General features: G+C 36.0%; 2 protein-coding genes across 2 annotated transcripts; both read left to right on the top strand.

Annotated features, from left to right (window-relative positions):
* The first annotated feature begins 474 nt into the window (after window positions 1–474).
* LOC142979879 (putative inorganic phosphate cotransporter) lies at window positions 475–5,431 on the top strand. The gene is made up of 11 exons (XM_076125097.1): window positions 475–586; window positions 1,003–1,304; window positions 1,569–1,748; window positions 1,972–2,110; window positions 2,346–2,563; window positions 3,258–3,407; window positions 3,663–3,795; window positions 3,973–4,091; window positions 4,512–4,631; window positions 4,909–5,032; window positions 5,324–5,431. The coding sequence occupies exons 1-11, from the start codon at window positions 520–522 to the stop codon at window positions 5,386–5,388; spliced, it is 1,617 nt and encodes a 538-aa protein (XP_075981212.1). The 5' UTR covers window positions 475–519; the 3' UTR covers window positions 5,389–5,431.
* A 2,388-nt stretch (window positions 5,432–7,819) lies between these two features.
* LOC142979839 (putative inorganic phosphate cotransporter) lies at window positions 7,820–14,678 on the top strand. The gene is made up of 11 exons (XM_076125030.1): window positions 7,820–7,948; window positions 8,261–8,568; window positions 8,855–9,034; window positions 9,654–9,792; window positions 10,770–10,987; window positions 11,402–11,551; window positions 11,898–12,030; window positions 12,841–12,959; window positions 13,440–13,559; window positions 14,183–14,306; window positions 14,557–14,678. Exons 1-11 carry the CDS (start codon window positions 7,882–7,884, stop codon window positions 14,613–14,615), a joined length of 1,617 nt encoding a protein of 538 aa, XP_075981145.1. The 5' UTR covers window positions 7,820–7,881; the 3' UTR covers window positions 14,616–14,678.
* Window positions 14,679–15,520: the final 842 nt, after the last annotated feature.

The following is a 15,520-nucleotide window of genomic DNA, read 5'->3' as shown; positions in this document are numbered from 1 at the left end:
CTTGGACAACTTTAAGGCAGTATGATTGAATATAGCAACCAAAACCCTAGAAAGATAATGATATTTTGAAGTAGTGAAAAGATACTCATGCGTAAAATTGGCTTACGCGGTCATTATATTTCAAAATGGGTGTAACTTACTTCATTGACACCTACGTACGCCACACAGTACTCTCCCAGCGACCAGTGAAATGTCCGAACGGACAGCGATGCATTCGCGCTATTAAAAAAGATATTTCGCAAACGCATGCGTTAATTTTACGCAGACTATCTTTCTAGGATTAATATAAAGAAATACATACTTCAGAAAAACAAACATGAAATTAAGACTCAAACAAATAAATTTTTCAAGAAAAAAATGCTGTTTGATTGTGTAAAAATATTTTTAACTGGCATGTCTGTTTCAAATAATCTTTGACTCTAAAATAATTTACTAAACATATAACCAAAGATTTTGCGTAATACATCATTTGATTTCATAACGTGTTTTGATGTACTAGTCACTAACAATTATTTCAAAATGGGTACCAACGAAAAATTAGCACAATATGAATATGACAAGGTTCCTAACAAAGAAGGCTTTTCAGGTAAGTTCCTTTAAGTCTGTGGTACTAACTTTCTGTGGAGAAACGTTTTAAGGGTTATTAGGCAACACTCAATAACAAAAAGTTAATTGTTAAGAATACAGTGAGGAACATTACACAAGAAGCTCAGTAGTCACAAAAGTAAAAGAATATTGCAAAATGTTGCTTTGTTAATTTGTTCCGAACCAAAATAAAATGTTTCCTAAAAACAATCCGCATCAACTTTAGAGACTACTGTATTTTCTATTATAAAATAGATTTTTGCTACGACGAATAAGATTCGACCCGTGACAAAGACCGGACCATTAAAATAGAAAATCTCTTAAGTTTTCTAGCGCAATCATTTGAATCCCCTGTTGCTACGAATAAATATGTTTCTTTTGTTGGGTATATTAACTCATCGTCAAACTTATTTTCAGAGAAAACTGATAGTCCTGCCAAATATGGATACGGCGTGCGTCATATCCAGCTAGTGATATTTCTCCTATGTCTTACTGTAAACATAATAGGGAGAGCACACATGGGAGTGACCATCGTAGCTATGATGAGCCACCCTAAAGAAGACACAGTTATTTTGAACACGACGCAAGTGGAAAGACAAAATTATACTTACGAATTTAATTCTACGGGTATAGCAGAAGATGGAGTAAATGACATGGCATTAAGAAATGGAAGTATTGAGAAGGTTGCTCTAGCAAATACTACTGAGAAAAGACATCAAGTAAGTACAAAACTTTTCAGATACCGTTTCCTGCAAAGCCTAACTAGCTCTAGATTCCCAATAAATGTAATGTTAGTGAAATGCTAACTAATCTTAATAAGGTGAAGAAAACTCTAGTCTACGTCTATCTAAATACTTTACCAGATAAATGAAAATACTTGACATTTATTTATGCTATTCTAACGCCGTGAATTGTTTAAATAATTCAGATGCATCTGCTAGAGATCAGATATTTACTATTACGATTTTCACCATTTCTTTCAGACTTACCAGTGGCCAAAATACGTTCAAGAGATGGTGCTGAACGCGTTTTTCCTAGGCTACATGATCATGATGTTCCCCATGGGGATGGTTTGTCAACGGTTCGGTGGTAAACTGCCTCTGCAGATCGCCCTCCTTGTTAACGCTGTCGTGTCTATTGTCACTCCTTGGGTTACTATTTGGGTATGTAATAATTCTACCAATAATTAAGTGCACTTACTACCAGATTTTAGACTTCATTTTGCAAATTGTCAACAGCTCAAATATCGCTCACCTCACACCTACCACAATTTCGTTGATTAATATAAAAGTATTTTATGAAGATTACCTAAAATATATGCGTATACAAGTCGGAAAATGTTGTTTGATTCCCACTTTTATTGTTGATATTCATGCTTTATTATAGGGAGGTTGGAAGGCGGTCTGTGGTTGTCGCATTCTACAAGGTCTCTCTCAAGCCGGCACTTACCCTGGCGTTCAAGCTTTACTAGCAAAATGGGTGCCTCCGAATGAACGAGCTAGTCTAAGCAGTTATGTTTACACAGGTACATTTTTACTATCGGTATTACCATACAGTAGTACTTCATCTAAAAAAGCTTTTTTCTTTACTATATCATTACTTTTTGTGCCCTTGATCTATCAATAATAAAACTTAATAGGTTTTTTACTTTCCTCTTATCATCCAAAAGATAGATTGCGATTTTGATAATCCTTATTTTCAAACCAAGTCCCACTTCTATTGTAATCGATACAATAATCTTATACCCTTATCATTGCCAGGACTAACAGTCGGTACCGTCGTAGCCTTCCAAATGGCAGGTTTCCTTGGAGCAAGCAGATGGGGCTGGCCCTCCACCTTCTGGGCTGTTGGCGGCATATTCTTCCTCTGCTTTATTTTACTCACTGTGTTTGGATCTGCTACTCCATCGGACCACAAGTCTATTAGCGAAGAAGAAAAGAATTATATCATGGGGCATGCTAATAGCGGGGGTACTAAGGTAAATACTAAAATTATGACTGATAATGTAAGATTATTGCAAAACTTCTGATTTCTGTAGCTTAACGAGTTTTTAAAGAATAAATCAAAGAAATATCAGCTCTGATCAATGGTTGACAGATTAGTTATAAGGTTTCACTACACAGTACATAAATGTACTATTTGATTGTCAATTAAAAACAACACAGGCATCCATTATCGATTATTTAATAGTAACAAAGAAATAAAAGATTTTCTGAGATTTCTTAGCTGAAAAAATGCTTTTCAGCTATCAAATCCCAGAAAATCTTTTTCAGTATTATCGTATATTTTCTTGTATATTCCTTTAAAAATACCATCAAAATACACCATCACCGTATTTTGTATTCAAGATAAGCATAGACTTCAGATGACTACTGTACTACTGTAGTTTGCACACGGTTTGCGTCGCAAATTTTCAGTTCCTGCCACTGACAAATATTTATTTGTTTGTCACCTGAAATTTTCATAATATAGTGTAGTAATATCTTATATTTTTCTATATTTTGGTCAGAGTTCTCCTAAATGTATTAAACAAATTTTAAGCATGCTCAAGTTCGAACCCGAGGCAATGACTTTTCGAAGTTATTTGTGTATTAGAAATAATCATCACTTGCTCTAAAGGTGAAGGAAAATATCGTTATAAATTATGTACCTATGCTTTATAAATTTTACAGAGAGTAAAGACACCGTGGCGAGGAATCATGACGTCACGTCCGTATTGGGGCACTCTGATCACTCACATCGGTAGTACTGCATGCTTCGTTTTCTTCTTCAACGAAGTACCGTCCTACATCCATTATATTTTGAACATTAATGTTAAAAATGTAAGTACATGCTAAAAAAATGTAATTGAGCGGACCACAATTTCCTACACCCGGTCATACCTGCAAAGGAGCCAGCGTTTATAATTTACATATAAAAATTAGTTCCGCCGGAACACGCTTGAGCCGCTGATTCGTTGTTCTTACAGTTTTCGATGGCTACCATGGACGAGTCTTGATTGATTATGTTACTTATTGCATGAGTTGTCCTTAAAGAATCAGTATGTTTTATAAACTTTATTTTTTATTATTTTTCAGAGCGGTGTCCTATCGTCTCTCCCCTACGTCGCTAGCTTCTTCACCAGCCTTGCGTTTGGTACGCTATCTGATTACTTGACCAACAAAAATGTTATCAGTGTGAAGAATGCTAGGAGAATTTTTAACTCTATTGGTAAGTAACTAGTGTCTTGTTTAAAACTATACTCTGAATTAAAAACTTATATTAGCACAACGTTTGAAAAAAATCGCAGAAGCTGAATAACACTAATATGGGACTAATTACTGCTAGATTAATTTTCTTTTCACGTATCTAATCCAAAGACTTACGTACGTTTTAACTTTTTTTCAGCACAATTCGGCATTGCATTCTGCCTGCTACTAACATCCTACACAGGCAACACTGCCGTCGCCGTTTCTTGTCTAGTCGTCGCCATGGCTGCTTATATGGGCATACATACTGGATGGATGGTAATATTTTTCTTCTACATGCTTAATGGTCAACTTGGAGTCAAAGTTTTATAAAACGTTCAAGAGCCTGTAGCACGACAGTAACTTAATTTACTAAAACCGACTTCCTATAATATATGTTCTTCAAAGTACGAAAAGCTCAGATCAAATTACTTATGTCCGGTTTTTGAGTATTTTTTTATATGACTTTAAACGGTATTGAATAAATAAACTACCGCTAAATGTACCTTAGAAACCGGGGGTAAGTGCCTAAGTGGCCACCCATCTACAGCGTCTCTGCACAGTACGCTACTTATCCTTTTGATTTATTACTGCAACTTGCATTGGTCGACCCGGCAAACTTGAGGTGAAAAAAATATATTCAACGATCCTCAATATTTATATGAATTCTTATGTTTAATTGTTATATTTTGTTTACAGTTAAATCACATAGATTTGGCGCCAAACTTCAGCGGTACTTTGATGGCTACTGGGAACACTATGGCTAACTTCGTCGTGGTTTTAACTCCTATCGTCGTTTCCTTCGTTGTTACTGACACGGTATGTACTTACCTACGTTTATGCGAATTGAAAAACGTAAAAACTATCCCGTGAAACAAACTTGAGTTGGATAAATTGGGATAATTATTTCTGTGACAAAATTTTCAGGAAGTCCCTGAAATTCAAAACTCAGCAAAAGTGTACTGAATCCTATCAAATGCCTTGACTTACGTGACAAAACATGAATTTGTTTCAAAATTCTTTACCAAACTTAACTTCGACTGAAAATAAGTTATTTAAATGATTTATTAATCCCGTTATTTTTGTTTGTTTCTAGACCAACCTGGTCCAGTGGCGTATAATGTTCTTCATAGTGGCTGGCGTGTCTGTGGTCAGTAATGTTATATTCTTGGTGTTCATGTCAGCCGACATACAGCCATGGAACTACGCACATTGGAATGGTAAACAAGACATGTCATATTTTTTTTTAATATAAACATTAGCCCCCTTTACACACACTATCGCGCATGAAACAACAATCGCGCGTGAAAAAGCACGCGTGTAAAGGAAAGGAAAGACAACGCGCCGCGCTCTTCTGTCAAGGCCGCGAAGAAGATTGCAAGCGAAGAGCGCGCTGCTTTCCCGTGCGTAATCCTATACGCTCCTAAGAACGTGCGACAGAGGGTGTGTGTAAAGGTGGATATTAGTACAAAAGTAATAGTTAAAAATTAAATTATTTTTTATTTTTTCAGAACCTATTCTAGAAGAAGTCAAGCTAGAAACAAAAGAAGAAAAAGAAAAAACATTGACAAACTAAAGTATTTTATTATTAATAAATTATATTATTTATATTACTATAATTATGTATTTTTAATACCCTTGTCCTATTCTATCTATCGTATGATTAGTGGTCAACCTAATATCAAAGTTGTTAAAGCCGCCCGTAAGGCCTTTGAGGTGGCTTAACGACTGTTGTCTTATTTGACAACAACTGGGACAACACTGATGTTCTAATTTCAGAAATTTTCATACCACAGCCAACCGCGATTCTTGCATACAATGTTCTCTATTGAGTTGTTGGACTATAGCCTCAACGACTCTGCCATATGCCTCTGTGTAATCGGTATAAAAGTAAATTTTAGAATTCCCGTCACGCAAATTTTATACTCGCAACGAAACTATCAAAATCATCAGATACAACTTAGAGGTGTTTTGTCAAAGACATCTAAATGTGCACATAATACTAAATCATCATCAGCCTAGCCTTTCTTCCAACTAAGTTTTAGTCGGCGTCCAGTCTCACCGGGTGCAGCTGGATACCTGTCGCCAATCGGACCTCCACATCCCAGCTACCTAGGTTATAATACGATATCCTTCGACAAGGCTGATTGTCAGACTTTCAAGTTTCTGACTTACTGCGGCTGTCAAAGCCTTTGAAAATGACGGCCGGAACCCACAAGTTAACGTGCCTTCTGGCACACGGAGGAACTTGATACGATGGTCATCCATCCACAGAATGACCTAGGTTAGCGTAACTTAACCTCAAAGAATGATCTTCGCAGCTGATATTAATTAAATTATCAAAATGTATACTCGTATTTTTGAAACACTAGCTCATTAATTATCAGAACCAAAATGAAAATAAACTGTTGATTTAAGAGGCTTGTTTTTACCCGACTATAAACTCGTTGGACCGCTACCTCGCTTTATTTAATATTTATTTATGACCGCGTTAACAGATTACCGCCGGTGTAACCGAGCCTTTATCTCATTAGCGTGATCAATCACTTGCGGGAACACTGGTGCCTGGACACCGACGAGTGGAATTAGGGCTTAAAATGCGATGGTCTAATTGATTGGTCAAAATGATTAGGAATGCAATTGTGTAGTCACAACATTGTAAGATCGTAACTGTAGCTCGATTCTCTACTACTATCGACTAGCGACAACCGACCTGTCAACGAGTAATTTTGTATGAAAATCTGATCAGCGCCTCTGACGGATGTCGTTGGAACTATTTTAGCAGTACATTTTAAACGTCAAACTTTCGATACTCGACATAGTGATGTGTGAGTGATTGACATATCAATGCACAGCCCAAACTATTGGACGGATCGGGCTTAAATTTTGCATGCAGGTAGATGTTATGACTTAGACATCCGCTTAGAAAGGATTTTGTCCAATTCTACCCCCAAGGGGATAAAATAGGGGATGAAAATTTGTATGAAAATACTGGCCTAAGTCACAAACCAGGCGGATGCAGTCTCCAATCCCAAGTAAGTATAGATTAAATATACAATTTGCGTCTCACCATGTGAAAATCTTAAAATTGCACCATATTTTTCTAGAGCAGACGCAGGTTGATATTTCCTCATAAATATTTGATATTGTTAGCACAATAGGACGACGACTCTTGCGCTAAAACTTAACAGTTGTCTTTGTACATGTTATACAATAAATAAGAACCGCTACTGTGTATATTTAGTTTAGATAAGAAAATATGTGAGTAAAGATTAAATAGGGAACAGATATGGCATTTAAATGTTAAGTGCCTACTACCTTATGGCTACTTAACAGTAACAAAAAAGATGTATATGCATGATTCCAATACGTATTATAGGCTAAAAACTTGGTCCAGGAGGGAGCAATTTTGTAGCTAAGCCTACTAATATTATAGTAGTAGTTGTAATATTGTAGTGTTTGTGAGTATGTATGCATTTGTGGATGTTTGTTACTCTTTCACACAAATACTACGGAATCGATTACGATGAAATTTGATATGTAGGTAGTTGAAGATCCAGAATAAAACATAGGCTACTTTTTATTCCGGAGTTCCCAAGGGAACGTGATTTACACGGGAAGGCTTTCCACGCGGACGAAGTCGCGGGCGGTCTCTTGTAAATATATATAACTCGAAGTTGATCAGTCACGAGATCATTATATCAGCATAATGATCTATCAACGTCCAACTCAATCCAATGGACGGACCAAGCTTAAATTTGGCGTGCACGTAGATTTCAATGACTTGAGCATCCGCTAAGGATTCTGAACAATTCTGCCCCCAAGGGGATAAAATAGACGATGAAAGTTTGTATGAAAATTCCGTCCTAAGTCACAAACCACGGGGACGAAGTAAACTAGTTACTGATAAAAGTAAAGTTAACAAGGTCAATAAACTTATTTGAAATGTCATTCTTATATTTAAAATAGTCTTTGATAGTATAATATTGCACCACGCATTATACATAGTGTCACTTCTCTGTTATACGTGAATCAATTAACTGCTTACGACAAAAATAAAGTTATTAAAATGAATGAAAATGAAAAATTGCCGCCTTATGTTTATGATAAAGTTCCTTGTGATGAAATTATACCGGGTAAGATTTTTATTGACATTCAAAATCTAATCAAGACTCATAAAATTATAAAGAGATTCCACTTAGAACTCGTATTTGGTTTTAAAGTGCAAGAAAACATATGATATTAAATTAAATTTCAAAATCAAAATTTGTACACAAAATGTTATCCTTCCATCAAATTCTCTATTTTAGTTTAACGAACTCCGATACCGTCCATATTTATATTTAACTTGCTGTACAATCAAAAAATAAACTGATTGCTGGTCACAGCTTAAGTAGTGTTAAGTATTCTACAACACTGTTTTTTTCCAATTCAACTTTTTGTTCCAGAAAAAATAGACAGCCTTCCAAAATATGGATACGGAGTGAGACACGTCCAATTAGTTATATTTCTTTTAAGTTTGACCGTCAATATCATAGCAAGAGCTCACATGGGGGTCACTATCGTAGCTATGATGAGCCACCCCAAAGAAAATACAGTAATTTTGAATACAACTGTACCACTGATACATAGAAATGATTCGAATATTGTAAGAAGTTTAAATGTTAATAATACTGGAAGTGTTTTGGATGTTCTATCAAGAAGTCAAAGTATTGATAAGGCTGCTTTAATAAATACAACTGAAAAAAGACATAAGGTAAGTGCAATCATTTTATATTTTACACTTTTCTAAATTTATAGAGGCCTTTAAAAAAATGTTACACACTTGAGATACATTAGCCCCAACGGAAGAAGATTTAAGTTTAAGTTTAAGAAGAACGAAAACCTGTAAGTGTTGATGATTTGAGATTTATAATCCTAAGCTAAGCTAAGCTTCCAACAATCCCGGCAACAAAATTTCATTCGTATTTACAACATTTTTAACCAACTGTTCCGTAACTAGATGCTTATCGTCCTAATACACTTAAACCTTTTTTTCACAGACCTACACATGGCCGAAGTCAGTTCAAGAGATGGTGTTGAACGCCTTCTTCCTCGGGTACATGATCATGATGTTCCCCATGGGCCTGGTGTGTCAGCGGTATGGAGGGAAACTGCCTCTACAGATCGCTCTCTTCATCAGTGCCGTTTCGAGTATTGTGTCGCCTTGGTTAACTATATGGGTAAGAACTTTGACTTTGGTTACTATATTATAATCATATTTTATAGTTACTTGTTTATTTTACTTAAAATTTTCATCTAAGTATGATATTTTGTCATGGAAATCGTCTAAGTGTGATCGTGAATTATTTATTTCGGACAAGTATTCAACACTCTGTTGTGTATTATATTTAGATTTCCATTAACTAACCTAGCTCTATGACCTATCCCATCTCTTCTTGCCATTTCTTCAGAGAAGGGAATAAACACAACTCGTTGTAAAATTGCGTGTTATTAGCTTTAATAAGACATCAGACAATATTCAGAATATGCTCCTTAAGCCTGCGCGACTTTTGAAAAATTAATTGATGTTGTCAAATATTGTTTCATGCATTTGCAGTCACTTAATCTTCTAAATATTACGTTATGTGAAACTGGTCCATATTCTTATTTTCGAACTAGAGGCCGCTTCTATGTGTTATTCTGGGTCTTCAGCTACCTGTATACCAAATTTCATCGTAATCGCTTAAGTAGTATTTGCTTGAAAGAGTTACAAACATCCATACATACATACATTCTCACAAACTTTCGCATTTATAATATTAGTAGAATATACAGTAACATCATTAACCCTTCTTCCAGGGAGATTGGAAAGCAGTATGTGGCTGCAGGATCCTGCAAGGTATGGCTCAGGCAGGTACATATCCTGGAGTTCAAGCTTTACTGGCCAAGTGGGTGCCTGCCAGTGAACGTGCTACTCTTAGCAGTTATGTTTATACAGGTAAGGATAGACTGATCACACTAGTAGCCGCCCGCAACTTCGTGCGCGTGGTCTTTAGTATCCATATATTAGTTTTACCCCCCTTTACCCCGCCCGGGAGAGAATTTTCAAAAATCCTCTCTTAGTGCTTCTCTACACTTCTTAACCCCTCGTATGCGGAAAGGGGGTTCGCACTAATACCGTTCATCTTCATACCAAATTTTAGCTTTTTACGCTCAGTAGTTTTGGCTGCACGTTGTCCATCAGTGAAATAGTCACTCAGTAACCGCAGAGTTTTGTATTTAAAGATTAAATCGGTCTCTTGTAACTCTGGAATGCGATCGATAAATAGACAGGAAGATTATCAATGTCCACTTATTTGAAAACAAATTGCCGTTCATTTACTTGTTGCACTGTTAGTGCAGAAGAATATATCATTTGAAAAACAGATAACAATATTTGTTCTCATCTTTTTACCTCCATCTATTCAAAATGTAAATGTGTTTGTTAAACAAATTTAAATATGTATCAGTTATTTCAATAATTACTTGGCGCTTATTGATAACGGTATGCTATAAGATAACAACTCACACTGCTTCCATTGTCGTAATGAGGTATGAGAACAATATGTTTGTGAAAGACAACATTGCACAATGACGCCATTATAGAAAGTAAATAAATACATTATGTAACCACAAATATCTCCACAGAGCACAAATAGTACAAAATAAATTAAAAGTAATTTACGTACTTATAGAAAAAACATACCTAAAGTAAAAGATTTCAAAAACGACAATTTCAAAAACGAGAAAATGGTTTGTGACAAATTAACGTAGAGGCTTTTAAAACTAGCTCTTCAGTGGGATCAAGCTGTGGTACACTGGATACATGTAGTTCAGATAAAAATCAAAAAGAAAACTTATATATTGCATGACAATATCAACTGTCAAGCAATGGCAAAAACACCTTACAAAATGCATTATGTTTTTATTTCACAGGTGTTACAGTAGGAACCGTGGTCGCCTTCCAAATGTCGGGTTTCCTTGGAGCAAGCAGTTGGGGCTGGCCTTCCACCTTCTACACTGTCGGAGTCATATGCTTCGCCTGTTTTGTAATACTCACTATTTTCGGTTCAGCGACCCCGCTGCACCACAAGAATATTAGTGAGGAAGAAAAGAATTATATTCTGGGAGGAATCAGTAAGAAAAGTACTAAGGTATTAATGATTTCAAACATGGTACATACTATATTCAATATCCGTGAACAAGATGCCAAAACTAAGGTTAAACATGGTACATACCAAAATTCGACATCCGTAAACATGATTCCAAAACTAAGATACCTTTTCAGAAGTCCGTTCCGTAAGCGTAAAAACGGTATTCTATTACTAAAATCTTGCTGTCCATTTGCCCATCTATCCGTCTGCATATCACCAGGCTGTATCTCATGAACAAGCATGTACTCGGCTGGTTTCTTTACTCACTTTAGCAACGAGCTAGCCCCAGCTACAGATCGACCGATGTAACTGCTAAACGTCGTCTCCTCGCTCTTTATCTACAATCTTTATTATGTATTTAGTGCAAATACATGCATATTGCTGTTTTTGTATGTAATGTTTTATTTTCATCAGAAACAAAAGACGCCATGGAAAGCGATCCTAACGTCCAAACCGTATTGGGGAACGATTGCCACACACACCGGAAGTAATGTCAGCTTCGTGTTCTTCTTCAACCAAGTGCCTTCCTACATACATTATATTCTTGGAATTAATGTTAAGAACGTAAGTATTATTGCCAAATAAAAATCTGCTTTAAAAAACATCGAACAATGTTTGTATTAATATTTCAAAAATATATGTACAATATTTATAATAGCGGCGATCGTCTTTATTGTATTTATTACCCCTTGAGAAAAACACATGATAAATTCGAAGAGTTGGTTAAGAGATAACGATAAAAAAAGGTCAGCTTTTTCAAGCAATAATATTTTCTTTTAATTATGGATAAAATAGTTAGAGCTTGTAATAAGAAAACTAAAATGTTATGTACTTAAATCTAATCTAATAAAAATTTTCAACTCTCTAGACGACTCTAGCTGACCAGTCACTTAATCTTATTACTTTTCAGAGTGGTCTCCTATCATCATTACCCTACGTGGCAAGTTTCTTCACCAGTCTTAGTTTCGGTTGGATATCGGATTACCTCACAAATAAAAACATTATCAGTGCAAAAAACGCCAGAAGAATATTCAACTCATTAGGTAAGAAGACTCATAGAGCCTAGCTTTTCTTTCAACTATGTTGGAGTCGGCTTCCCGCCTCCCCGGGTGCAGCTGATTTCCAGTATTTAACATGAAGCGACTGCCTATCAGACCTCCTCAACCAAGACTCAAATACATCTCATCAAAAAAATAGCAAGCACGACTTACGGCACACCAAGGACTACTTTGTGAACCCTCGTCAACAAAATAGGCGTCCCAAAGGCCCAAGTACCGGCCCTGTGCTACTCCAAAAAGGTTAAATAAGGTTAAAAACGATGATATTATGCAGTCAAAAGTTAAATGTTCTTAATCTTAAATATTCTTTTGAATATCTTTCTGGATTTATGTTATAATAATAATATAATTAATAATCTATTTTTTCTTATATATCCTTATTTATTCTGCTGGACAAGGGTCTCCTCCTTGAATGAGGGAGAAGCCTTGTCCACCACGCTGACCAAGTGCGGGTTCGGAGCTTGTATTCCTTCACGAATTGTGTTGAGGACCTCTTAAGCATACGAGGATGCATTCTGGCTATGTTTTTCTTCACCATTAGAACAAGTGATATTTATTTCTTATACACACATAACTACAAAAAGTCAGTGTTGCCTCGGGTTCGAACTCTAGTACTTACGAGGGAGGTGTATGCTTAAACCACGGGTATCAATGTTTTTCAAGATTCATTTAATGGATTAATTGGTTAATTGTTTATCTTTATGTTTTATTATTTGTGTTTTTTATGTTTTATTAATGAACCACGTTTGTTGCAATAAATAAATTTCAATTTGAATTTGTATGGTATATTTGCAGCTCAATGTGGCATAGCCTTCGCATTAGTGTGTACATCTTACACGAGCAACAGTGCAGTGGCCGTGACGTGCCTGGTCGTTGCCATGGCCATGCATATGGGCGTACATTGCGGGTGGATGGTAAGACAAAATTTGAACTTTCTTCTGATGCAATGATTTACTTTAGCTTGGTAAAGTCAGTATTACCGACTATGACTAACAATTAAAGAAAAATATCATAATATATATACAATAAAATTGCCATAATAAATGAGTAGACTATAATAATAAAATATTGATAATATAACAAACAAACGAAATACTACGACGCGTGGCGCACAGAGAGTGTGTCACGCGTCGTAGTATTTCGTTTGGTAATAAATCTACTGATATTTTGAAAATACTGTATTTCACCAAGCCCTTAGTGAACACAAAAAACTACTATTTTTAATATAAAATAAAAAAGCAAAGCTTATTGCAATTTTTTTTGTTCATTTTAAAAGCTACTCTGAAACAACTCTTTTAGCAATTCAATTTCGAACCTAAACTACACCCGAATTAAATAACACTTATACAAATTTCAACAAAACTCCTTTTTAATAACATGTTTCTAATCAACAGGTAAATCACATAGATATGGCGCCAAACTTCGGCGGTATATTAATGGCTACTGGCAACACTATAGGGAACGTCTTCGTAGTGTTGACTCCTGTCGTCGTGTCGCATATTGTTACCGATACGGTAAACATCTCAGATTCATTTATCATTTTTAGCATTGAAATCAAAGTAATAAGTTTCTTTTAAAAGCAGTAAAATACAACATCATGTCGCAAAATGATGAATTCTTTAGAATAGTTCCTAAAGGTCTGCAAAGTCCCCAACTCGCAATTAGTCGGTGGCGGACTGAAGGCCTAACCCCTTCCACATTCACGGGAGGAGACCCTTGCCCAGCAGTGGGACAGTAACGGGATAAATAAAAAAATAAAAAATAATAATTTAACCCATTACTGTCCCACTGCTGGGCTAGGGTCTCCTCCCGTAATGAGGGAGGGGTTAGGCCTTGAGTCCACCTCGCTGGCCAAGTGCGGGTTGGGGACTTTGCATGCCCCCAATAAATGTATTAAACAAATTTTTAGGCATGCAAGGTTTCCTCACGATGTTTTCCTTCACCGTTGGAGCACGTGATAATTATTTCTAATACACACATAACTTCGAAAAGTCATTGGTGTGTTGCCTCGGGTTCGAACCTGCGACCACTTGAGTGGGAGGTGTCAACTTATACCACTCGGCTATCACTGCTCTTAGTTAAAGCTGAATTAAATTTAAAATCTTGTTAGTAAGGTTATGAGTTTGTTTTGTTACAGGGTAATTTGATACAGTGGCGAATAATGTTCTTCATAATAGCAGCGATCTCGTTTGTAACCAACGCTATCTTCGTACTACTTGTGTCTACTAAAGTACAACCATGGAACTTCACTGATTTTAATGGTAAGTTACTAACTTTACATAGACGTTTATTATTCTTTATGTACCTACTAAAAATATTTTCCCTAGTTCCGAAGTAGATAATATGGTCATCGATACTATGGCACGCAGAAGCCGTATGTTCGATTACGAAAAAAATGTTTTTTTTTAATTATTTTTTATTGTCCACTGATTGTTGCCTCGGATGGAGTAGTAATTTTTTTTTTGTCTTGTGAGCGTTTTCTATCTTTAACATCTCGTTTTAATATTTCAGAATCCACTATAGAAAATGTGGAAGAAGATCTCAAAGAGGAAGCAAAAGAAAAACTATAATAAATAATAATTTGTAAGCTTAGATTTAAATACTTGTAGGAATAAATACTCTTATAACCGTAACATCAGTTTTATTTCAATAACAGTGGAATGACCCGACTTCATCCGGGTATAGTACAATGAAGCCCGTTGATTTCATTCGCGTGGGAATTTGACCCCGTCGATCCCATACAAATCTTGTCCGGACAGTTACAAACCATATTATTAAAAAAAACAATTATCTGACGTGGTCACGGGCTGACTTTGCTTTTGCTGATTGCCTTTAATGGTCTACGGTCGATGCAGCTCGATCGAAATGTCGATTGAAAAAATAAGGCACCCTAACCTTTAATTTTCAATCGCGTTTAAGATCCGTTGCATTATATATTATGTGTCGATTCGCGAGAGTTTAAAATCGTCTATATAAAAATACAGTCACAATTTTGGTGGTTCTTTATCTAAAGACTTTCATGTGTACACTCCTTTAAACACCCAAGTTGTTTCTCCCACACAAAACACAATGACAAACTACTTAATCACAATTTTCCTTTCCGCTATTTAAGCAAGTTTCCCTCAAGGGTACTCGCGGAAATCACAGTACACGACAAGGGTTTTAACCCTGCGTCCGGCGACTTAATTAATTTTGAGGCATCACTTGCAATTTGTCGGGAACTCCCACTTAACTCTTACATTCTAGAGATCATCGATAACATTGTTCTTTGTTCATTTGCATATTTGTATTGCCTTTTCACGGGTTGGTAGTGGATGGGAAAAGTTTTGATATAAGTTATTCGACTTGAACCCTAAGTTTAAAACATTATTTTCTTATATCTTATTTTTCTTTGTAGCACAGCATACTTCCTTTTACTATCTCTCTCTCTCTCTCTCACTCTCTCACGGAGCTCTTAGAATTTTAATAAGCTAAC

The sequence above is a fragment of the Anticarsia gemmatalis genome, chromosome 17 (assembly GCF_050436995.1).
Source record: "Anticarsia gemmatalis isolate Benzon Research Colony breed Stoneville strain chromosome 17, ilAntGemm2 primary, whole genome shotgun sequence".
Lineage (NCBI taxonomy): Eukaryota > Metazoa > Arthropoda > Insecta > Lepidoptera > Erebidae > Anticarsia > Anticarsia gemmatalis.
The sequence above is the reverse complement of the archived record's forward strand: the minus strand, read 5'-3'. Positions and strand labels throughout refer to the sequence as shown.